Raw genomic sequence first — 25822 nt, 5'->3', positions numbered from 1 at the left:
TTTGCAGTAGCTCAGAAAACTTGTCCAGCCAGCCCCCTGCAGTAATTCTCCTTAACTGGTAAAGGAGATCAAATGAGCTGCATGTTCATGTAACAGCAGACACGATCCCAATTCCTGCCTCTGCTCTTTGCCTTCTATATTACTACTTCATGGTGGAAAAAAGAGGGAAAAAAGTCTTTACAGATACCAGAATTCTTCAGCACTGAAATGATAGTCATGGATGAGGACAAAGCTGTAAGCTGGGCTGGCCATGTTTCTCTTTATTTTCTTTCCCCATGCCGAGCAACCTTATGTTGTGCTGATGGGCTCAAACATGTAGTTATTGCTGGCAGGGGACAGAGCTGGAGAAGAGTGCACACTGCAGCCAACACTGCTACAGGCACCCAGGGCTAGGGTCAGGGAGACAGTTAAACACAGTACCAGTAGCTACATGAGATGTGTCTGGGGAGCCACTCTGAAGTGAAATTTTGCCTACACTGTTGCTAGGCATTAAGCCAAGCACTTTTCATGTAGTCGCTGGCAGCATAACTTCCATGCTGTTTATAGTAAGGTAAGGAAGAAACAGTTTGACAGTGAAAATGGTGTATTGATTATTGGCCATGCATTACTGTGGGCAGAACATTTTTGTTGATAGAGGACAGCAGATTTAGAGATGTTTGTGCCTGTGAAATAGCAGGAAATACAGGAGTCAATCACACATAATTCTTTGAATGAGTGAGATTATCCTTTACGAGGTCTCTTCCCATAATCTTTTATTGTTTTGTTTCGGTTTGGTTTGGTTTTGGCTGGGGGGAATGGATATAACAAAGGTAGGAATCCTTTTCAAAGGAATTCATCATTTCTCAACTAAGAATTCAGCATGGTCTTAATTCTCACTGTGGTTGAGATAATTCTGTTTCCAGTTTCTTATCTGAAGAGCTGGCCCAGCTTTTCAAATTTTCTTGCCCATTATATTTCAGTTCAACATAGTCTGTCCTTCATTTTACTGCTTTGCTACTGACCAAGCACAATGATGAATGGATATTTAAATTGATACATGGATATATTGATATAAAAATATTTACAGTAGAAGAACTTTACAAAATAGAGAAGATTTACAGGAGTGTGAAGAATCACATTTGCATCACCATGAGATCTAGATTCTCATCATTTTGGGATATCTACTTTCTCAAAGAAAAACTGGATAACCCAGTAGCATGACTGATGTACATATAAGTTTTCATGCAAACTGTACTCGGCAAAAATATGTGCTCTATATTGCATATATTCATATGCTACTGATGTTAAATTAATGAGAATACTTATAAAAGCAATTACAGGCTGACCACCTCCTGGAAAGCCCAATGAGAGGCCCAAGCTTCCATGCTTCATGTATTAATTTTTCAAAGCAGCAGGAAGAGATGGAGTAATAGGTCCCACAACAGACCTGTGCTTACCTCCTTTCCAACCTAATGGAAGGCTCTGAGGCTCAGCTAGTGTTATTCTAAAAGCTGTTATGGACTTCAGTTTGCATGAAATGTTCTACGAATCCAAGCAGCAACATCAGACAGTGAAAGGTCATCTGATTTTTCTTCAAGGACTATCCAGGTTGTTGTACAAACTCTTAGAATGTATTTAATTTTAAATATCCATCTCAGTTTGGAGTCCATTCTGGTCTTGCTTGGGAAGCTTCTGCGCGTCACTTGTAATTAAAACGAGTACTATAACATGCTGGTTAGAATGTAAGTTTGGATTTTTCTGAAACAATTTTATGCTTCAGTATGATCAGTTTCAAATGATACTCTTAGCAGGTGGATGTGGCTCTGGGCAGCCTGGTCTGGTGGTTGGCAACCCTGCCTGTAGCAGGGGGGTTGGAACTAGATGATTTTTGAGGTCCTTTTCAACCCAGGCCATTCTATGATTCCATTCTATAATTCCAACAGGAGTCTGTAATTTCCCTATGCTTGGAATTAAATTCCATCTCGTGCTGGTCATCACTTGTGATTCACAGTGGACAAGAAAAACAAAGTATTAATGTGTTCAGTAAGAAAAGTTCTGTTGGAGTTTTTAAAATTATATTCCGAGTATATCCGTTTTCTGCCTTTTTTGGTTAAGCCCTGTAACCTTTCAGCCTGTAACAAAAAGGAAAAGTTTAGTAAATACTCCTCTGAGAACAAAGGCGTAAAATGTTTCCATTTGAAAATGACCTCAAAAATTAAACATTGATGGCAGATTTTTCTTGAAGTATTTCATTTCTTGAGCAGAAATTAATTTTAAATTCACCATTTAATTTTTTTCCAGCTATAGTTGATAAAATATACAACATCTATAGCCTCACTAGAAATCTTGTATGTGTCTTGTATGTCTGTTTGCTGTCTTTGTAAGAAAAGGATATAAACTTAAAATTTTATTTAGTAAAAACATTTTTTTAATTATTCATTTGAATGGTGACCTTTTCAAGTTGAATCATTTTCTGTTGTCATGAAGGTTTTCTTATGTCTTATAGTATTTTACGGTTGAAGAAATCATGCAGATAATTTAATTACTTGGACTAAAACTGTTGTGCAGTTTATGTCTTTTGCTGTACCACGGGAGAGAAACTGTGAAATGTATTCATTACTGATTCATTAAAGGCTTTTGCTTTTATGTAATCAGAAATGCAGACCACTACCTATGTTGTATTAAAAAGAGAAAAGGGAATGCACAGTAAATCATGCTGTAGGCTATGGTTTATGTATTGTCTTTCCTAATGTCTTGTAAAACGTAAAGATCTACAACAAACAGATATGTAAAGCGTAAGTGGTATAAAGATTCTATTCAGATTTAAGAGCTCTAGGTTGCTTCTGAATCTTGCTATTTTCTGCATTTGTTTTGACTGCTCTCATCATTCAAGATTGACGCTTGGATGGGTGTGTAGGAGGAAGCAGCAGCAGCAGGCTTACAGCTTGCAGACAAAAAAAAAAAATCTGCCTTATCTGATGGCTATTATTGAAAATGCGAGGTGTAGCCTAGGCTGGGTAATGAAGGGGAGCGAGCGAGGGGGAGCAAGAAGCATGGAGCTGCATACTGATGAGTGTAGGAGTACTTGATAAAAAGAATTCTTGCTGCTGGCAGTGCATTGCTCATTGTGGAGTATTCCAACAATCACATATAACGGAGAGCTGCTTAGCTGACAGCTTGATATGCTTTTTTTTTTTTTTTCTTCTGTATGACGTACTGGTCTGTAGTAAAGATTAATAACCAAGAAATGTAGAGCTAGGATCAGATCTTACGGTATATACTGCCCTGTAAACTATGTTTTACTTCTGACTTTTCTGCTTGCTGAAAACATTAATCTGTCAAGCTGGCGGGCTCCTTTGATACCAACTTTCCCAGGAACACGATGTGGCAATGCCACCTCTCAGCCCAGGACTACCGCTATTATCCAGTGGACGGTTACTCGTTGCTTAAACGCCTCCCTCTTCACCCTCCTACAGGACCCCGATGCCCTGTCCAGACAGTGGGACAATGGTTGGAAAATATTGGGCTACCTCAGTATGAAAACCACTTGCTGGCTAATGGATTTGACAATGTGCAATTTATGGTAAGATATCTTCTGTGTGTAGCCATGTCTATACACTGTAGCTGCCTTTTTCTTTTTGTCTGTCTCTTATGTGATCATTAAAACCTTAAAGCTATTCTGCATTGCACTAAGATTTGTGTAGTGTTTCACTTTTCTGTGTCTAGCTAAATTAATATATAGACTGTCCTCTAATAAAGTTCTAAATTATACACATTGCAAAATGCTCTAGCAATAAATATGCTAAAAGAAAACTGCATATTAAGGTTTTCTCTCCCCTGTCTGCCTTCAGGTTAAAATAGAAAAATGCACAGTTCTTTTAATCCACTGCAGGAGGCAATTTCACAATATTTAAAGCTGTAAACACTCCTATTTGCAATACCTCACATATTACTGTTTTTTATTTAAACGTTAACATAATCTTCACAATAATTAAGTAGCATGCAATGCCATCCTTGCATTGAGAGGTATTTTAAAAGCAGATCACTATTTAATAAAGTGCACTCTCTTTGCAATTTATTCCGGATGTGTTCATTAAATGTTTTTGTATCTTAGATGATCATGCTGTGGGAATCACTTGTTGAAACTTATGCCCTGTGTGGAAAAGTAATGCATTCCTTTTAATAGTTCCATTTTCCTGTTTTAACACTAAGTATATTCCAGAAACAAGTGAATGAAATACATTTTATCTGCTTCGGAATTTACAGTATTAACACGAAGTGTTAAGTAACACAGACTTTTCAGAAAAACTTTCAGCTGAAATGAATATTGACTGTAAAGAGAGAAGCTTACTTACAAGATTGTTATATAATCACATTTATACCAGCTTCAGTATTCCCATTACTTGTATCTCTTGCAAAAATCCCAGTCAATTCTCATAAAGAATCAGATCTTAAAATGTTACTAATCACCCCTTACTTAAAATATTTCTAGTACCCAGCTATGCCTTAGAACAGTTCTAACTTTTCATAACTTGAACTTGGCATACGAGATACAGAAGTGAGATATGAATATTATAAAATATTATAAAATCATCTTATGAGTTTTCCTATTTAATTTCTTTTGCCAGCATCATTATATGCCTACATGTTACTGATCAGAAAATTAAGGCACCAATTTATGTCATTTCCACATTAAAATACCGTAGAGATTTCTTCCTGTTTTTACGTGTCTGACATCTTGTACTTATATCCCTAAAAATCATCATCACCACCTTTTCCTTTAAATAATCTTGGAACCAAAGCTGCAAGGGAGTGCAGAGTGGGGGAAAGAAAAGTTCTGAAATGCAATTCAAGGCAAAGTTTCTGAAAACATAACAACAAATTCTTAAATGTATATATAGAAGCATTAGTTATGTAAGTAGGTGATCATTTAACCTTAAAGAGATTACAGAAGGAAATTGTTCACAAGAGACTGTAGGTGGCATAACAAACAGTCAGAGGGGTACGCCTACCACAGGTAAATGATGAACACCCAGGGAGCTAAAGAAACTGCCTTGGAGGGCTTTCAAGTCATTCCCTGTCTGTGGAGAGGCCCCAGCCACATTCTGTGGGAATTTATGACTTGCATTTCCTAAGACTATTATTGGCACAGTTTAGTAAATATACAAACTATCTGAGAACCTATTTAATACTAAAATCAAACTTCTCAGGCATTAGGCAGATTAAATTATGCACTGTTTTGTTGGTTTTGTTTGTGTGTTCTAGCTGATGTTTTCCAAATTATTATTTTCCTAAATATATATATTTCAGATAAAATAGACAGCTGCTCTTAAGAATAGTTATGGTAGCATGCACATGTGAACAGAAGATCTGAGCCTCAAATACAGTGATTAAACAAAAATCTGGAAAACTGTCTAGTAATAAAAGTAATAAAAGTATAAAATTGTAATAGTTTAATAACTACTAATTTATGGATTTCTCAGTTCATTATACTGTAACATATTTCAGTTTGTTTGCATTAGAAACTAATCATTTCCCTTATTTAATGAGAAATAAAATCAGCAGAAAATAACAATTTATTTTTATATTATTCTTTTGAATATGAGAGCATTATGTAAGGAAAGACTGTCCTGAAAAACTCAAGAGAGCGTTTGTCAAAATATATCTTCTATCCTATCCAGAATTTTTATGAAAAAATTAACCTTGCTTGTAGGAAAATGAGAGAGGAAAGAACTGCTCTGTAACAAACTTGAATGTATTGTAGTCTTTAACATGACAGAACTGGATTACCTTTATTAAAATGGCTTGCATATATTTTACAAGCTTATCATATCAAGTGTTTCATGTTGGTTATCTGCTTTATATCAAACAACTGTAATACTTCAGTGCACTAAAAAATCAGTTAGACATATTTGTTCTTCATTCTGTACCATATTCCTTCTTTTGTTTTTCTGGAAGCACATTCTGACCTGCATTTATTCATTCTGTTGCCTAAGCAACAACCATCACACTCCTATTAAGTATGATTTAGTAGTACAGGTCTTCCTAGATGTTCAGAGCAGGAGAGAGGATATCACAATGATATAATAAATGTCCATGGAATAACATAAATCTGATAACAAATATAACATATTTATACAACTCTCAACAGCAAAATTCTACTAATTAAATTAACTCTCTAATATAAAGGTTTCTTTTTCAGATAAAAGGATTTCATAGTTAATCATTCATTAGATAACAGAAATTAACTCCTCATATTTAGTCCCCCTTAGGCATTAGGGAAGTTGTTCTTATTTTACTTAGAATTAGGAAGATTTGTTCATCATATCAAGATTTGATATATGGGCTTCAGAGCAAGAAATAGCCTGCTTGCTATTTAACCTTTAAGTATGTTCAGTTTTGCCTTAACTTCATCAAGGTATATGTTTTAAAACTATAGTGAAACATAGTATTAAAATGTTAGTAAAGCTTTCCTTAACTACTCTATTACTATTTAATGAATATTGGCCCATGTAGCAAGTTACAGTACCTACCTTCAATTAGTGTCATGTAGGAATAACAATTGCATAACATTTAACAGGCCTGAGGCAGATTCAGTCCTAAGTTTCAGCTCATTTATGCTTGTAGGAATGGAATCATACTTGAATATATATATGTATGTATATGCAATCATTATTAACTTCAGCATTTTGTTGTGTAATAGGCTGCAGTGTTCTTCAGATGTAAAACTTTCCATAGCTTTGCAGAGATACTCAGCATTTGAGGTTGCAGATGATACTGTGATTTTCATAGTGGAAATGTTATTTTGTATTTACACTAATTCTAAAGCACACAAAAACAATCTGCTCAGTAATAGACTGTATTATATGAACTAGACATAAACTATGATGAAACCTAATGAATCAGTGAACATCATTTTGATCCATAGGACCCATAGATATCCCTGGAATATGTTAAAACCCCTATATAGACTTACAGGCCTACGTAATAGTCTGCTGAGGAAAAAAAGAAGTTTAATAGGTGAAAATGTATAAGTGCACGAGGTGACTGGACCCTTGCATGCTTCTTTCTACAACTCCGGAGCTTCATCTGTGCTCTTGATTTACTGAGATAAAAGCAGGTCATCAAATTACTACCCAGTAAAGACTAGTCCTTATTAATGACTTCATATGACTAGCTATTTATAAGTTGTTCCAATCATTTAAGATATTCTAAAATTTTATCACTTGTTCAGTATTGCAATTTGATGAAGATTATCTCTCTTAAAAAGCTTCTTAAAGTACCGTATGAGAGAAACAGTAACCAGGAAGCCAAAATGAATTAACATAAAGCATGAAGCACTTGATTATGGTTTTTTGACATTCCAAAGTATTGTTCACTAATGACAGTTAAAATGTGAATTGCCATTGGACAGTAGACTGTCTTTCACCGCTGCTGTGAATTTACACACATACACCTCTAGTCCTCCAAGTACTTAAGTGACTTGCATAGCCTAACAATATATATATTGCCTAAATATTTTTAAGAATTCACTCTTTCACTATCAGGAAAGTGAGGCATAGAGTGACTACAGGGTGGAATTTAAAACTGTGAGATAAGAGGCACCAGATCCTGAAAGAGTTACTATTATAAAATTTAACAGATGCAATGAGTCGCTTAGGTATCTAGTGCCAGTTGAGGTACGGAAGGAAATCCTGGAGTTTTCAGACCAAACTGAAGGATATTACTGAGAACTAGAGTCAGCCCAGCTCTTCATGATTAGCAGATGAAGTCATCTTAGGTGGTTCTACACTTCTGATGCCTATGTAGCTGAAACAAATCTTGAATGTGCTAGCTCACATACAGCTTGTAATGTCTTGATTTTCTTCTTAGTATCTTGTTTGCTTATGCATTTCTTCCATAGAGTCATGGAGATTGGAAGGGAGCTTTGGAAATCATCTCGTCCAAACTCTTTCAATTATTATCTGTTTATACTCATATGTATAAATATAGTATTTTTATTCATTTGTGAACTTACCTGCACAAGTTCAAGGGTGGCTCCAAAAATAATGCATCCTATTATTCTGGTCCACAATGGCAGATGCTGACATTTTTGGCATGGCTATAGAGTCTGAACCTTCCCACCAATCTTCTGTTACACTTTGTTGCCACGTGACAGATGGCAGTAGAGGGGCAGTCTGACAAAATGATGTCTGACGTGGAAGTGTGTATGAAGCAAAGGTGTGTCATCAAATTTCTCCGTGCAGAAAAAAAAAAAAAAAAAGGCACCTGTTGACAGTCATTGACATTTGCTGAATATTGATGGAGACCAAATACTGGAGGCGAGCATGGTGAGGTGGTGTGTTGTGTGTTTCAGTGGAGACAGTGACATGAAAGAAAATACATGCTCTGGTTGGCCATGCACATCTGTCACACCATGAAACTGAGAGCATTTTGATCAGCTCTTGCAGATTACAACCAGAATATTGTGTATAGAGGTGAATATTGGCTTCAGTGCATTGGAAATGACAGTGGCAAGTTTGGAATATGTTGAAGTTTATGCCATGTGGGTCCCACAAATGCTCACATAGGAACAGTAAGAACATCATATGAACATTTATCAGGACCTGTTGAACAAATAAAAGTCTAAAGGCAATGGTTTCCTGGATCACATTATTACTGGTGACAAGATGTGGTGTCACTACTACAAGCTGGAGCCAAAACAGCAGTCCATGGAGTGAATTCCTCTTTGAAGAAAAATCTCAAGACACAGCCCTCAGTGGATAAAGTAATATGCAGTCTTTTGAGACAGGAAGGGGGTAGTCCTGCAACTTGGACAAACCATCAATTCTGACTGCTACATCATGATTCTGACTAAGCTGAAGGCTCAAACTTCCAGAGTCAGGCCGGAGAAGAAGATAACCTTTCTCCTGCAACACGATAATGCCATGATACATACCAGTTTGAAGACCGTGAAGCACATTACCAATCATTATCTGGACTGTCCTATGACACCCACCATACAGTCTGGATTTAGCACCTTCCATCTATTCTGGCTGGTGGACTGCATAAGCAGTATTTTCCTAGCAATTATTCTGTCATAGCAGCTGTGAAGCAGTGGGTCACCTCTGCTGGTATTGATTTTTATGAGTGCAGGATACAGGGTCTTGTATGTTGCTGGAGACTGTACTGAAAAATAATGCTCTGCAGCTGAGAATTTGCCCTACTGAATAGCGCTGTACTCTGTATCTGTTGTAGTTCCCATGGAAATAAACAGGAGACATTGCTTTCAGAGCAACCAACAGACTTACTCAGGTTCACAGTGATGCTAGGTATGGGCTACCTTCTTGATTCTCCTTAGCTGCTTGTTTTGAATTTAGTTTTGAGCTAAGATTTGACTTTTCTTCCTCCCTTACCCCCTCCCTCCTCACCTCACTCCTCCCCCCCCCCCTTGTTCCCCCTCCCCCTTGTTTCTTTTCCTTTCTTTTTTTTTTACTAAATCTGAATGTTTATTAGTCAGCTGAAACTTATCTGCTGTCTATCTTCAGGTAGCATTCCTGGGATTTGCAGTCCTGGAACACCCAGTAATTCTTGCCTTTAATCTGTTTTGAGGATTTAAAACTCTGTGTCAAGTGTAAAGGACAAATGCAATTTCATTTCTTTAGAAAGATATGCACCTTAACAAAATTCTCTGCATGCATTAGCTCCAAGTCTTGCACCTGCTGAGATCACTAAAGCTTTTGTCCAAAAATACCTGATACAGAGATTCATGATTTCGGCATGAGAAGAAAGAGTGAGTCAGTCTGCCAACACCTTACTTAAATTAGCCATGCTGGAGATAATGAAGAGGACGATGTTTTACAAGGGCTCAATTCTGTAGTGACTTTAGTGACTCTCAGGAGCCACTTCCTGAAATGCATAGGAGAGCAGACTGACCTTTGCAACATCCAGGCTCCAAGCTCTCCAGGTCCTCATTGGCTACCACCGGGACTGATCAGGCCACTCATGAATCATTTGAAGCACAAGAAAATTCAGTCAGCATTGTCTGTGTGTAGTCTAGCCTGGGTGATTAATTGTTTAAGGCAGCCTTAAAACTCAGTTATATGCAGCAAGTCATGCTTTTAGGATCACAGAAAGTATGCCAGTCCTCCTGGTTCTGGAATAATTATTTATCTTTAAATCTGGTAAAGTCTTCAAATATAAACCTGGAACTAGGAGTTTCAGTCTCCTTAACTGGACCTCACTTGCAAGCCCCGGGACTTACTCCAACTTTAGTTTTATCTACAGAGCTTTGCACTGAAACTGTGTAGCTTCTCTCAGTGCCATCATGGCCCTGGCTTCTACCATGAGCCAAGTGCCTATTTGTTTATAGTCTACACTCTTTGGAGTCTTCCTCTCCTTCACCTTGACAAACTTTTGCAACTGTAGCTTGTGAGGCAGGCCAACTCCTCCCTTAGGCCAACCTGTTAACCATAGATACAATGGGGCACTGTTTAATTTTAGTGAAGCAGTCAGTGGATGTTTAGAAATCAGTAGCCCATATATTGGAATCACTCGCTTAAGACATTAATGTAGACCAGGAACATATGATACAGGCTCTATGGAAAACCCATAGTCATCTGGAGATTCAACAAAATGAAGATTATAACATTCAAATGTCTGGATTCTTATTTTTGGGCTAATTGATAAAGCATCTTGTTAGCCATCACAGCCAGAGGAGCATAAAGTGTAATTTAGCTGACTGGCTGACTAATTATTAGAATAAAATAACGTAGATTCATCTGATCAGCTGAATTTCTTTCCAGGCTCTATTTACTTTTTACTAGGTCTCCTTAAGCAGTTCTGTAGACATAAAAATCTAAATGGCTCAGTTTGGGCTAGAATCTACCCAGTGTCCATAAAAAGTGAAAGGAATTGACTTTGTTGGAATTTATTCTCCTCTCTCAGAACATCTACCCCTGAAGCTTGGGGTTTTCCATTCAGATACAAATTCCTATTGCAAGACCTGCAAAGGTGAACTCAGGTGCATGCCTGAGTTGAAGTTTGCATCTCTCATCCAGCAACAGTGACTGGTCTCACAAATAATCCTATTCTGTGTTCTCCACTTAATGGTTCCATTATAGCATTCATTAAGCTAGTTAAGTAGCAGAAGGGCTTCTTCATCTACTCCTCAATATCACTTATGCAATCATGCACTATCTTCCTGTCTTTAGGGAACCTCTGACCATTCTTCATCATTCTATGATACAATATGATATCATGATCATCCTATGATATGATTATATAGATGAAAGATCTGGAGAGGCAGTACTTATTCTGATTTTCCTCAAGAGAAGGTGTTTTTAGAAGGATCTGCTTCATATTTATACATATAAATATATATGTGGTGTGTGTATGTGTGTGTGTGTGTGTGTGAAAATACAGGCATTAGACAGGTGACTGATCCTGCACTTGACAAAAGAATTTATGAAGGATTTAGCAGTAATAATTGTTCAACAGAAGAAAGAAAAACAAGATATTTTTTATTGATATTGTTTGGAAAATTGAGTCACTTATTAAGATATCATGGTTATGGTGGATTTCTTGAGTGTCACAGGTTGTCTAAACCTGTCTCAACAGTTGTATCTTAAATGTATGATCATGGATGGGTCCATTTATGTTCTTGCTAAGCTTTGCTAAGTTAACCTTTAGATGAGGGTTGGGCTGTTCTACACTATTTTGCTGTCCATATTTAAATGTTATTCTACACAAGATCATACATACAAGGCATGTGGCCTGTATACTTGGTAGGTCACCTAGATGCCAGTGTATGCAATGAAGAATCCTTTCACTCACCTCATCCATTCAGGATAGTGGCATGTAGTGTCTATGTGTCTCTTTGGGAAGCTCACTAAAACAGTCTGAGAGAAAAGAGCTTGTCCAATGTACATATAAACAGATTGGACTCAGTAATACCAACACTAAAACAAGAGGGTAGGTCCAACTTATCTAACCAGGTATTGAAAGCCGTTGCAAGTACAGTCACCAATAAAAGTGAAATTATTTCATTTTATATATCTGTGAATAGTTAAGGGTTGAAATGAGTCCCATCTGTTCTAACAATATGTTAAATGTTAGTGTTAAATGTGCTTGAGCTTGAGCTTGCCTGGTGCAAAGACCTTCATCTTAGTGTGCAAACACTGCTGAACCCTAAAAAATACTGAGACTACAAATACAAGGAATTTTCTGTTGGCTCTAAGTAGAATTTTATGAGAAACTACTAGCAAATACTTCATCTGAAAGAGAAGTTGATAAAACAACTGAAAATTCTATACATGATAAAATTAACATGGTATTTTATTATCTCATAAAATAAGAGATGTCATGCTGACAAAATGTTCTTGCTATGTATTTATTTTAGGCAAAAACCTTTACAGCTGATTTTGCTACCAAAAAGGATAATGTTATATCTACAGGAATTAGAAACGTTTGTATATAGAATGAAATACATAATGCTATTCTTCACAAATTATGAAAAATGTGGAAAAGATGGTGATGTGAAAAAGAGCATTAAAAGTAACAGTAAGCCTAACAGTTAAGAGAGGAGACATTGTAGGAACTTTTACTCTGCAATGTAAAAAAAAACAACAAAACAAAAAACAAAGATGGAAGACTCAGAAGATAATCAGTTTATTTACATTTACATATTTATAGGTAAACAATGAAAAGCTTTGTAATGTTGGGCAAAGATAGACTTAAGACCAGTAGCCTGTATGTAAAATTAAGTTACAGTTTATTCTTAGTTGTTTTATATGAAAATACTTAACGCAAAAAGAAATCACACAGTGGAAGGAACTAAATGCAGAACAAAATATACATTTATGTATAATATTGTTTTAGAACATTATTGTCCAATAAGAAATAAATAAGTGGCGTCTGGACCAGTAGGTAAATTAATCTCAAAACAGACAGACTTCCCTGACTAAGCTAAAGATGTTTGAAGGAGACAGTAGTACAGAGGAGCTTGATTACAGATAATTACACTGCACAATGCTAAAGGAGTTTTCAGGGAAAGATTAATGAATACTAACAGGTAACTGGAAATTTCAAGCATAAGAATCTCAGACGTTATTCTTTATGAAGCAATAATGGGTGTTGTTAAAAGAAGAAAAAAAAAAGGAAAAAAAAAGCTCAGGTGTTTATGCAGGTGAAAAAAAACAAATATATAAAAAAAAACTATATATAAAATAAGAAAAAGAGAGAACACATCATGAAAGAACTACTAAACAACCTAAGTTAAATAAGGGAAAAAACAGTAGGGGAAACGACCTCACATGCATTCATGAAAATGTTTAAATATGCTAAAGCTTAAAGGAATATTTACAAAGTTATGACCACTGCTAGAATTCACGTGAGTCATTTTAGTCTTGGCATAAGGAACAAAGTACAAGAATTAGAGAAACACAGCACTAATGAAGGACACTGAAATATTAGAGAACGGGGGAGAGAAGGAGAGTGATCATACGACAAGAAGATAAAACAGTACTTCATTAATTAAAATATGTGAATCATCTGGGTTAGGTGATGTTTGATTAAGAGTCTTAGGATGCCAAGGAGGAAATACTGAAATATTCAGTAATCACATTTTAGAACTCCTGGAGAATGAATTACTAGAAAATAAATAAAATACAAATATAGGATTCCACCTGAATGTAAGTCTCATGACCTATGTTTTCATCCTTTTACCATACAGCTAATGCCTTATTCTATAAAGAAATGGATGGTTGTATTAGTAACAGATAAATAGGTACTATCATCAGTGCTGAGTCTAGTGAGAATAAAATGGGGTGATCAGAATGTAGCAGTGGGATGTAGCTGGAAGAAAATAAATCCAAATGAAGTAACTGTGCAGTTGAGAATCAAAATATTTAAGAGAAACCAGTGAAAAGGTAATCTATATTACAAGGTATTGTGCCTCGCAGCAAATAGATGAGGAGCTTTCCTTCCCTCAAAAGTAATTAAAATTTCTACAAGGGAGACAGATTTAATTTTGCTTGTAAATTTACAACCACCTTTTAAAAGCCGTTCTAAAACGATGTACCAGCAAGCAACACTTCAGTAGACAGGTTGCCTAATTGCTTTACATTTCCTCAGCACCTAAGCTTTCTTCTGTTTAGATATCTTCCATTTTCCCATACATTGTTGAAAATTATTCTCCCATTCCCCATGCCCATATATTTTTCCTCTTATCAACTTCTCAGCACCAGTTTTAGCCCTCATAGTGACCAAAAGCAATGCATCCCGTGAAACCCTTATCAGAATGCTGACTAATCTGCCTGCCTTTCACAAGATGCTGTCCATTCTGCCTGTTCATACACACATAAGCACACACAAAAAGAGCACAAACGTGAAAAATTCCATATGCTCAAATGCAAAGAGCCAGAGAATTAGATGTGCAGCTGCAGTTTGTCTGTCCTTCACATTCATGTGATTTACCAAACAGATTTGAACTACAAGTTTCTCTATTTTTTCCCTTGGAACTCTCACTGCGTTCAGTGTGCTGAGACGTGAGCATGCACTTGCACCCATTTCAAACAATTTTAACTGTAAAACTTGTATTTATTTTTCTCATCTTGCATTGCTTAATGGTTTTATAACCTTAGCTCAATGTTTTGTTGTTGTTGTTTTTAAAAACAATGCTGAGAACCCCAGTGTACCTCTCTTCTCATTCAGCAGTGATTTACACATGGCCAATATTGTTACTGGGAACACTGGAATTGTGTTAACACTCTTCAAGTGTTTTTACATCCAAATATGCACCTCATTTTTGGAAGTAACATTCAGTTTAAAAATGAGATATAAAGAGTCAGGAGAGATTAAAGGGTAACCACACTATAGAAGATAACTTGATTTAGACAGTTAAAATTTAATGTCTTCAGTTAGAAACTCTTTTTCTTATTGCTTTTCATTAAATTGTGCATCATAGGCCAGCCCCCAAAATTTTGTCCACATGTGTTCCAGGGATCTAAGCACTTCATCACAAATACAAAATGACGCAATGAAAACTGTATCTGCTCTCTGGTCTTTTTCTCATTTCACTTAGTTAACCATTTTATTGGGTTTGGAACATATCACATTCTGTATCTTTTGCTGTGTCTCATTAAGCTTCAATTGCTATGCATACAGGATAAAATTTCTGTACAACAATGCACTGTATTTGTTTTAAATTGGCTGCTCTGAAGCCAGTGGTAAATACACTGATGGTAAATACAACCCATGGCTTACTCAAAATCTCATGATTCAGGCTTTTATTATTATTATATTATGAGGTACTTTATTTTACTACTGTAATCTGAATGATTTAACAGGATTATTGATGTGATCACCAATAACTGCTCTAAGTTTATGTAAATACTTAGACTGTTATAATGATTGCTTGAAAAATTTTGATCCCAAAGAGCAGCTCTAGATGCAAGTTTTATAATACCGAAGCTAAAGCATATACACAGACAGCAAATGTAGAGGGATAAGGTTACTGAGCAAGTGAGTGCTGATAGTCACTTTAAGTACTAAGAAATGGAATACCATGAGTAAAAGAAGGTTGGATAATCATCTATCAAATGACCATCCTGGTATAAAGCCATAAATCAGTGTTTCACCTGATTTCCTAAGTTAGCAGCCATGAATTGGCTACCAGTGTTTCCCTATGCACAACCCCCTGTTTGTGGTTATGGAGAGGTGGAAAAAAAGATGGTTTCAGCTCTTAAATTTTCTTGAATGCTTGACTCCTGTTCTTCAGTGTCCACACTATTTAACAGCTTTTTCACTTTTTGAGGTATGCTCTCTCCAAACAGCTCCCCTTAAAAATACATAAAAAAACCCACTTCTTTAAGATGTTGTTTATTAAAAAAAAAAACAACAATAGTTATATGTTGCAGTTCCATGCTGCATTAAGATTAAAAGATTGCAAAAGACTGAGTTGGTTTTTAGCCTTGATCCATTTTTTAATGTACTATGAATAATATAGTTCTGCTAGTGTCTCTGAACTCCCAAGGCATGCCTCTTATTACCAGAAAGGAATTATAAATCGACAATGCAAGTTATTTTATTTCACTTTTCTTCTCTCTTGGAATTTGGAAATATGTCTATTCTGCCCATGAGGTTTTTATTACCTGATATGTGGATTTTGTATAGTAGCCTGAAGGTATAGTAGATCCCCATCCTTATCCTAGAAAAATAACTTTATGCAAGCAAGCATGAAGTGTGTTGAAGAGCCCCGATACAGTTACTTCTCTGCAGTATCAGGCCTTTTGTCTGCAAACTCTGCTGTACTACACGTACAGTTTGATTTCTCTAACTCTGATAGGTATATATATTTATGAATCTCACTTCATATATGTATTTGTTCAAGATGCATGCCAATTCCTTTCCTTCTTGAACTGAAGACTCAGGAAAAAATGGAATAAAGAAAACACTTACTAGCAGTTGCAGAAGAAGCCTGGTCTGTAAAAAGTGCAGAGGACAGTATGCCTAAGGGTCTGAGGTCAGCCTTTGATGTGGATTGTGAGTTTTCAGAAGTCAGTTCTCTACTTTCTTAATTACCTGGCTAAGAAATTATGTAATGTTGACAATCTACATATATAAAATCAAGAAAGGATTCTGGGATGGAAAAATCTTTGTATTAAGAGCTATCTTGTGGTCAACTAACTGCTTGTGTTTCACCTTAGAAAGTTCAAGTTTCAAAGTACCTGTAGCTGGAAAGCAAGGTTTCTCAGGAGTTAACCAGATTGCCTGAGGAATCTCATTAAGTCAGTTAAGCTCTGAGTGAATTCAGTGACAACTACTGGACTCATGCTAAAAATATTACATGAAAAAAAAAAAAAAAAAAGAGTTTGTAATACTTACTAATATTTTTATGGCCCAAACAAAATGAAATAAGAAACACTTTCCATATATGAGCTAGTTAGAAATAGTTTATAATTATTTTAATCTTGAAGTCATGCATGTTCTTGCTTTTGTTAAATCAGACTCAGGGTAGAAACTATATCTTAGTATTCCTGATCTCTACTTCTGTAGATACCTAGGTACTATTCTTCCTTCTTTTTTATTTCCAAGATTCTCTACATCTGACTACCAAAAAATCCATGTGTATTTCTGAGCTCTCTCTTTGCCATGCTATCCCTTCAAGATGGATTCTTCTTGTGCTCCCTTACTCCTACTTTTCCCCCTTTTCTCTTTCCTCAGTAGAAACAACCGTATGCCTTTTTTTTTTTTTTGACTACAGATGAAGGAAGGAAGGAGGAAAGAAAGGAAAGAAGGCAAAGGGGGGAAGCAGAGAAAGTTGCTTCACAACTAAGTCCTTTTACCGATTAAACACATTTACATAGTTCTAAACAAAGCAGAAGGACAGTAAACTGGATAGTTGTCTCAGAGGCATTCTTGTTACTCTGGGAGACTGCTCTGGCACAACAGAGCTAATGCTTAATGAGAGCTAGTTTCCTTGGCTGGGCTTCATTTGACTCCTTGCAGAAAACCAAAATTACTCCACAGCATAGTTTCTAATACCATATTATTCAGATTGTTCCATTTTTCAAAATGACTTCTGAGTTTCCTAGACAGTTTGCTACATATTAAGACAAACTTTCCTGCCAACTGCATGTTGAAAGTGATTTGATATATATGTCCGAAAGAAGGAGCAAAATTCAAATTTGCTGAAGTGTTAGAGCTCGCAGCTAAAACTAAATTTTTCTATAGGTCTCCTTTGAGTATATATGTAGATAAGTACTAAGTACTCATTGGACTGCAAGAAAACAATCCCTATACTTAGGTAGTGAGAATTTTTTTTATTTTTTTTTTCCAAATTCAGACCCTAATTAGACCTGTTCTAATTCTTTATCTGTATAATGGGTATAAAAATGCTACCTTTCAGAGTCATATAAAATATATTAATTGCTGTTTTGGAGCTGTCTATTATTATTTCAATGAATGTCTATAAAAAGTCAAAAGTGAATCATTCTTACTGGTGAACCTTTCAATGGAAAAAAAATATATATATAAAAGACATGGACCCACACAGGGAAAGAAAAAGGCTAAAAAAAGAAATACCAGCAGTTTCGTTTTGTAATCCCCCTGCATTGAATTCATGGATTATTCAGAAACATAATTATACTCTATGTATGATCACATATAGAATATGTATCCTGTAGTGAAGGCTGGTAAGCTAGTCTTCATTTTGGTAGTTTGTAACTTTGGGACTTTGGAAAATATTTTATTATCTAGTGAGGATCAGCAGTTCTTATTTTGTCTCTTTTATTTAGTACAGTAGCTTCCCTTTTAAGAAGGTGTACCAAAATACAGAAACAGTATCAACTGAAGTTACACAGTCTCCTACAATCTTGTCTCACAAGCACATAGTTTTGTTTTGGACCTGTTATTTGAGGCAGAGAGAAACAGTAAAATTAGAAGAAGATTGCTCACAGAGAAACCTACTAAGCATCAGAATTTTGAAAGAATGGATGCCCCCCAAACTCCCTAAATGTTGATTGTCCTTGTATAGGAACAGATTGGTGTGTAGTCAGCAGTGTTAGAAGGAGGGAGGATGCCATACAGAGAGGACTGACTTGTGTGAAGATCTCCTTATGACTAAAGGAAATGAAATTCTAGAGTGTAGGATTATTGGACTATGGCAGTAGGTGTTCTTACATGTGCACTTAGAAAACCAGATGTGTAGTAACATTGCAGGGCTCTTCTACAATGTTTTGGGAATTGATCAATCTACATACAGGTAATACTACTCTAAGAATATGTCAAGCTTTGCTCATACTCATTCTGAACAAGTTAACTCAGAGTTTTAAGAAAATGCAGCATGTCTATGGGAGTAATCTTATAAAACAAGTAATCAGATAAATCCCATGATCAAATAAGTAACAGCATGTTTACCTTAGATACAAAGTTCTTTAAACCAAATAATGCGAGATACATAAGACCAATCTGTGACTTTTAATACTTGCAGTTTGTAGTTGCTTTGGTTCAAGTTACACAGTTCTGTTTCTGAGAACACACTTCTTGAAATGCATGGATTTATTTTTTTATATTCATCATTAATAAAATATTATAGCTGTCTTCACCTACCTACTTATGGATTGGCATAAAAAGATAATGCTCTGTGAATAATTTCCTAAGTATTTCTAATCCCTAACTACTCTGCTACAGGTAGAAAACAGAACTACGGTAGTCATACTTATTACTGCTTTTGTGTTGTGTCCAACTAAACAATGCAAGAATATTTGCAAGAGTGAAAAATGTGTAAATAAAGGGGAGAATGTAAACAGAAAGAAATGCCACAGCATTTATTTTACTAGTATTTAGTTAACTAGATACTAGTTAACATAGTATTTAGTTAACGAGATCTGAATAAAATATGTGTATTGCAAATAAATTACATAGGGAATAAAAGCCGATAGGAAGGGATGGTACAGAGAGTACCAGGTTTGGGACTTGAATTTCACAGACAGAAATCTGATTTTGCTTTTTTTTTGTTATTTATTTTTACATTTCAGATTTATAAATATTGCCAGGTATACCTTGTTCAAGTGTTACAGGACAGAGTGGAATATTCCCTTTAGGAAAGAATATCCTTTCTGCCATGCAATCTATAAGTCTGGGCCTATTAACGCAGTTACTGAAGGGACAGCTCTTATACTCATTCTTATGTAATATATCATCCCAAAGTTAATTTGTAAGAATTAACAGTCCAGAGCCTGTATAACACAGAGAAAACAATCAGCACTGCAGCGTGGGGATGACCTGCTACAACTTGGAACGGGGATGGTAAATCACCTCTTCTACAAGCTGAAGGGCAACTAAGCCATACATACCAGCAATTTGAGTTGGATTTGTATTTAGTAAAATCAGGTCTTCAGTCTGCTCTCAGCACTCACTCTGTAACGCAGCAAAATACTCATATGCTTAGCTTTAAGTTAGCTCGCTGATGACAGCACAGGAACATTATATAAGAGCAATTATTAATGTATTTTGCTTTTCGGAGCATTCACCAGCAGAGACACAAAACCAACAAGGCAAGCCTTCAGATTCATCTAGCATGGTCATGCTGGTGGCTCTCCAGCTAACGCAGGGATTCTCCAATGCATTTCTGAGGAGCAGCCACCGGTGGGCACTGAGCTCAGCCTCTGCAGCATGAACCATTTGTGACTGTGTATGAAGCGCTTCCTAACACAGTGCCGTGCTCCACGCAGGATGGCCGTGCAGGGGAACACTGATTAATCCTCCTTTATGAGAATGCAGAAAAGCATTTCCCAGATTGTTATCAGAGAATAATCACCCCATGTAGTGACATGAAGCACATGGGATCATATTACAGCAAGATGCTGGTTGCCATAGTGACGAGAGTGGGCCTGCAACGCCAGCCACCCAGCTGCTGAATTGGAGGGAATAAGAAAAACACAGCCCACTTCCCATGTGAAATGAATTACAAGAACAAGGAAAGGAAGAAAAGAAAATTGTCAACCCTTAATCAAATGTTCTCATATTTTTAGAAACAGTATCAAGAAAATGGAGACCATCTCTGTTACTTCTTGGGCTTCAGGGTCCCAAAGAGTAATGCTTCTTCATATGCCATGGAAATAAATAACAACAGTTTGTTTGTTTGATGTTTGATAATCATAGGGATCAGAAATCTTGTATGTGCAATGGGAAACAATAACTTGTTCAATCCTGCAATGCCTTCTGTCTGTCTTAACAAATAAAATCTGTAGGAATATATTAAAATGGGTCTCAGCATGATCATAGAGTCAGTCATAGGGCCTGGAAGGGAATTCTGGAGATTACTGAGTCCAACCCCCTTGCTACAGCAGGTTCTTGCAGTAGGTTGAGCCGGAAAGCATCAGGCAGATCTCAGGTATCCTCAGAGAAGAAGATTCTACCACCTCTCTGGGCAGCCTGTTCCAGGGCTTTGCTACCCATACAGTAAAGAAGATTTTCCCTCATGTTAGTACAGAAGTTCCTGTGTTCCAGTGTTTGCCCATTTTCCTGTCACTACTGAATTGACTGCACTTGCCCCGCAACCTTTTAATTTTCACCTAGAGAAAGTTAGTGTGTTCCAGCTTGTTTTACAGCAGCTCTCTTACCTTTCATCCTTGCTGCACCACAGCAAAGCAAAAGAGGAATGAACATGAAATACGTCTAAACACAGCGACTCAGCGATGCATAGAAAACACAATCCATTTTCCAGTACTTCCCATTTTTGGAAGTGGCTTCATATTTTTTATTATCTTTTGTAATAAAATAATTTAAAAGCAAGTTTATTTGACCTAAATGCCTCCAGCTGCTAACATCTACATCTGGAAAAGGGTGTGGGTGTCTGAAAGTCAGACTGTGGCTTCATTTTTCAGTGCACAGATGTACCAAAAACAGGCAGGTGAGGCCTCAGAGACCTCATTAAAAATGCAGATAGCTGAGGCTAGTGGACACGGTCACTTTGGTTTTGCAGTTCTTGTGTGGATCTTTGCAACTGACTTTGGCACATAACACACAGCACAACTTAGTAGGAAGGAAAATGTGCTTAAGAAAGAGGTTTGCAGCTCTAAACAGAAGAGACCTGCAAGGTACTTCAAAGCAAGAGCTATACCTGAAGATTTTGCCTCCTTATGCAGCCCTGCTTCAGAAAACATTTGGAGGCTGAATTCCTCATCTTGCTCCCTGAATCTTGGTATCAAAGTTGTCCCTTTGGATGAGGACAGCTTGCTGACCACCACCTTTTGAATTACAATACACTCTAGGAGCATAACTCTGCAGCTCAAGTGTTATGATACTCAGTTGCAAGAGATAGTCCTGAATGTTTAGCTTTCTCTCTACTTTTTACGTTATAAAGGAATTAAAGGAATTCTTCCTTCTTCAGTCACATTCTTAGGAAAGCGCAGCCTACCATTCATGTTATGTTTCTGTGGCTCTGCCCTAGGCTTGCCCTGGGACTTCCCAAAAGATCATGCTCCCATGATACCTAGGAAGCACAGCCTTGTTTCTTGATCCACATGAAGCTGGATGTAGTTTCCAAGCTGTTCTATCTTCTCACAACTGAAAACCAGGGAGCACAGAAGTAAAAGCAAAAAACAATGTGAGTGGGGTTCAGCTACAAGCAGGAGTTGAGCAAAGGCTTGAAAGACCACAGCTGTAACTTCAGGGCATAGGAATATATAAGCTTAAGTATTTTCCTGTGCTTATGCTTTTCTTACTGCCATTACACAGACCTCCTCTCTGAGTAAGTTATTTAAAAACACGGATTCTACCCAGAAATTTACAGTTAAAGGCTTTGGCAATGTATTTTGTACTGTTTGGGCCAATTTGCATGGCTCAGCATGACTAGGGTTGATAAAACAATAAGAAAGAAAATACCTGAGAGACAGAATTGAGGTTTGAAACATGCACATTTACTCTGTGAGTCTTTCTTGGAAGTGAGCAGGGTTCCTATATTTATTACAACGATGCCAAGCTTAACTAGGATCCCATGCTGCAAGCAGCACATGTATTCAGAATGTTTATTTCTGAAAATACCATATTTGACTCTTCTTGCACTCCTCAAACTTACATACTCACTGGAGAAAGGAATATTTTCCCAAGAATTTAGAAGTCTGTTAATTAGCACTCAGTAATATTGATTTTAAAGTAAGCCCTTTGAGAAATTTAGTATCTAGGATAACTAGCATTTATCTCAAGTAATCTGAATAATGGTATAATATAGACTCCTCGGAGTTTTCATTACTCAAATGAAGTGAAATTATCTTTGCAATATACATTCAAGACATTAATATGTAATTTAGGTATTAATAATTGTGTTTTTTTAATTGTTATGACTAAATAGGCAGACAGAGTTGGGTCAACAGCGTTCATAATTAAGTGGGCCAAGTGCAATATCGGAGGTAATTTCTTCAGTTGCCACCTTATCTATGCAGCTAATTTGCATGTGACAATTGTGGTGGTTGTAATGAATCAGTGCTACAAGGAAGAGGAGATAAAAATAGCAGAATTTTTTCCTACAATAATCCTTGTCCCAGTTATCAGTATTGTTTAATTATCACTGTACTTTAATTAACTACTACTGTTGTGTGAAAGGTCCGTGACTGCATATTCCTTTGAATATCAATATTAGAAAGGCTTTTGATGGTACTGGTTAGTTCAGGTTCACTTCTGGAAGAGCTGAATTTGAACCAGAGAGAAATCCTTAAAATATGGGTAAAGTGGGACTTGGGGTCTGCTGGGACTCCTTTTGAAATGGGTCCCACTTAGGTCATCTTCTATCTTCATGCATTGCAAATTGGAGGTCAAATTCCCTGAGTGGTATTGTGCCTTAACTGCTTTGAATTGCTATCCATTGCTCTTATCTGTGACTAAAATAACCTTTTTAAATTAAGATTTCAATAGTAGTTTGTTATTACTTTTTGAAGAAATAACTGCAGCATAGAAAACTGTCTTCAGCTTTCCTCTTTATTTTTGTGAAGGTTTTAATCGCTAAGGAAGTCAGAAATATAAAGACTGATAATAGAGCAGAGTGAGAACTGAGGATAAGTATCAATGTCAGTAGTTTAAAGGCAATATAATTTTAGAAGAATGCTATCGAATGATTTGCGATGTGCTAGGTCCATTCTTCCTAACGTATTTTACAAGCAATTTTTATTTTTCCCCCAAGGCAGAATTTCATGCTTTTCCAAGGGATGTTTCTAACATAGTCTTGTCAGGTTTGTAGGTGAAATAACAATTTTTTCAGTTGCTCCAGGAATCTGATAAATCGCTACGACCTTAAAGTATGAGTTAAACATTTCACTCAATAATCATTCTTACAGATCTTGTTTTCATGTTAACAGTGGCAATACTAGTGAGAGGCAGCCTTTCACTCACACTGAAGCTTGCTAAATTCTGGTCGTTTGCCAGTTCTCAATGGGAGATGAAACGTGTGACACATTGCCTGAAATTTTTCACTAATAAGAAGCAGTTTTCATTATTAAAAACTGCATTCTCTAGTCATTTTTTGCAAGCCTCTAAGGAATAACCTCTTTTACCATGTGGAAAAGCTGTGTTGGGATGAAAATTTATAAACCTTGTGGCATATGACTGACACAATGGAAAAGGATAGGCATGGTTATTCAGTGTGTCCTTAACCATCCTGTAAGGTGTCTTTACTTTGTTGCCAGCCAGAGGACAGTTTAGATGTCACCTATTTCAAAGGGATGCAGTTGACAGGGATATTAGCATTAAATGGGTGAGTAGTAGAGTGACATGCAATGAAGATGGGAATCTTTTAAGTGAGCTGATGAATGTATGCTTCAGGACAGGACTCCTTCCCATGGGTGTAAGATGGCTGCTCAATTTGTCTCTTCCTTCTCTTCTACTTGGGTTGAAAAGGAAGAGAAAGAAAAGAGCTCTCTGATGCTATTGGTCTGTTTTCTATCTCTGTGCATGCTTAATCATAGACTGTTCCTGTCTGCCCCTGCACTGCTCCCACCTCTTTTCTCTGAGTGGCAGGAATAATAGTACTCCCAAATGTCCCAGCTAAGTGTACTACTTTGTATATTATCCTTTTTGCTATCTGTGCCAACCAGCAACCCTGCTAACCCAATCACAAGGTTTGCTGTTCTATCTCCATTTGGTTGCCCCCGGTTGTGCTACTGCAGTGACAAGTCTCAGGCAGCCAGTGATTCACTGCAATTCAAATTGGAAGAAATAGTGATAAGACCCTTCAAACAATCACCAAACCTTGTCTGCGATACACATAGACTGTGATCTTACTCACTGTGATATATTACATCCCACTGATGCTGACATTTCAACGTCTCTACTGATGGCATGTTGAAAGTGCTTCTTATTACTATTTGGGCAGCTACGAGAGGGCAAAGGAGAGCATATTGCTCTAAGGAATAACACTGAGGCATATAACAGCACTACCCCATCAACACTATAGTAGGCACAGGACTCATCTTTCCCTTACCTACAACAACCCTGTTCTTGGGAAAATCATCTCCAGTGGCACTTGGCACCTGCAACTCAATTTGGTCTCACTAATGTCTGCATGGCAAGTCAATTCAAACTGGTGAGCAGAGTTCTTACACAGCTTTAGGTACCAGCTTCACTGCTATTCCTTCTCTGGCTGTCACAGATGAGAAAAGAAGAGGTTGGTCTAGTTGGTGCTGCCAATACGTAGACAGAATTCTCACAGATCTTCAATTTCTTACATGATGTTATTTACTTTTATAAAGGAAAGAAAGAGCCTCAAATGGAAAAAAAAGTTGGGTTTTTTGTCTTTTTATTCCAGTTAGTTTTTACTCAGTTTACACACAGGGATGCATAGGAGTTTTCCTTCATTAAAGTTTTTTTTTTTCCAGAACTTTGATTGTCATGAAAATCTAAGGAACCTCTCTCCAATCTGAGATTATTGATCTATTAGACAAGGTGAAGGGCAAGATTAAGACAAAAATGTATATGCAGGTAGTTTGTTCTCCACACCCTCTCACTTCCAACTTTACTGGGTGAGTTTTCAGATAAGTCTAGTGATGTATCTGGCATTTGTTTTATAGTTTACCTGCTATTTTTATGTTATGCAAATGACATCAACAACCACTAGAATTTTTTTGCTCTCTGGCACAGAAAATATATGAAGAAAGATTAAAGACATAGATACAAAAGGGAACAATGAGAAATATACACCTGTGCCTGCCATTCTAGTGCATTCTTCTAATATATTTTCATATCTTCAGGGACAAGTCTTCAAAGTGCTTTTGTTCCTACAGGATGTAGAATGGATATTAATCTTTAAAAATATATATTTTAAAAAATCTTTAAAGTTGTTCTGTTTTGATCGTAGATTAAGTTGTCTACG

At 36.7% G+C, this 25822-nt stretch overlaps 1 protein-coding gene across 11 annotated transcripts in view; it reads left to right on the top strand.

The window, feature by feature from the left end:
• The window catches only part of ANKS1B (ankyrin repeat and sterile alpha motif domain containing 1B), a 393719-nt gene that overhangs the window by 199598 nt on the left and 168299 nt on the right, over positions 1–25822 (top strand). For 9 of the 11 annotated variants that reach the window (XM_032444024.1, XM_032444026.1, XM_015858789.2 and 6 more), the window contains one exon: positions 3456–3562. In XM_032444024.1, the coding sequence (XP_032299915.1) occupies positions 3456–3562 (107 nt within the window). Of the gene's footprint in view, positions 1–3099; positions 3563–25822 lie in introns of those variants that run through there. The other 2 variants (XM_015858818.2, XM_015858825.2) reach the window with 2 other exon arrangements.

The sequence above is a fragment of the Coturnix japonica genome, chromosome 1, assembly GCF_001577835.2.
Source record: "Coturnix japonica isolate 7356 chromosome 1, Coturnix japonica 2.1, whole genome shotgun sequence".
Taxonomy (NCBI): domain Eukaryota; kingdom Metazoa; phylum Chordata; class Aves; order Galliformes; family Phasianidae; genus Coturnix; species Coturnix japonica.
Note: the sequence above shows the minus strand (reverse complement) of the source record. Positions and strands in the feature narration are given on the sequence as shown.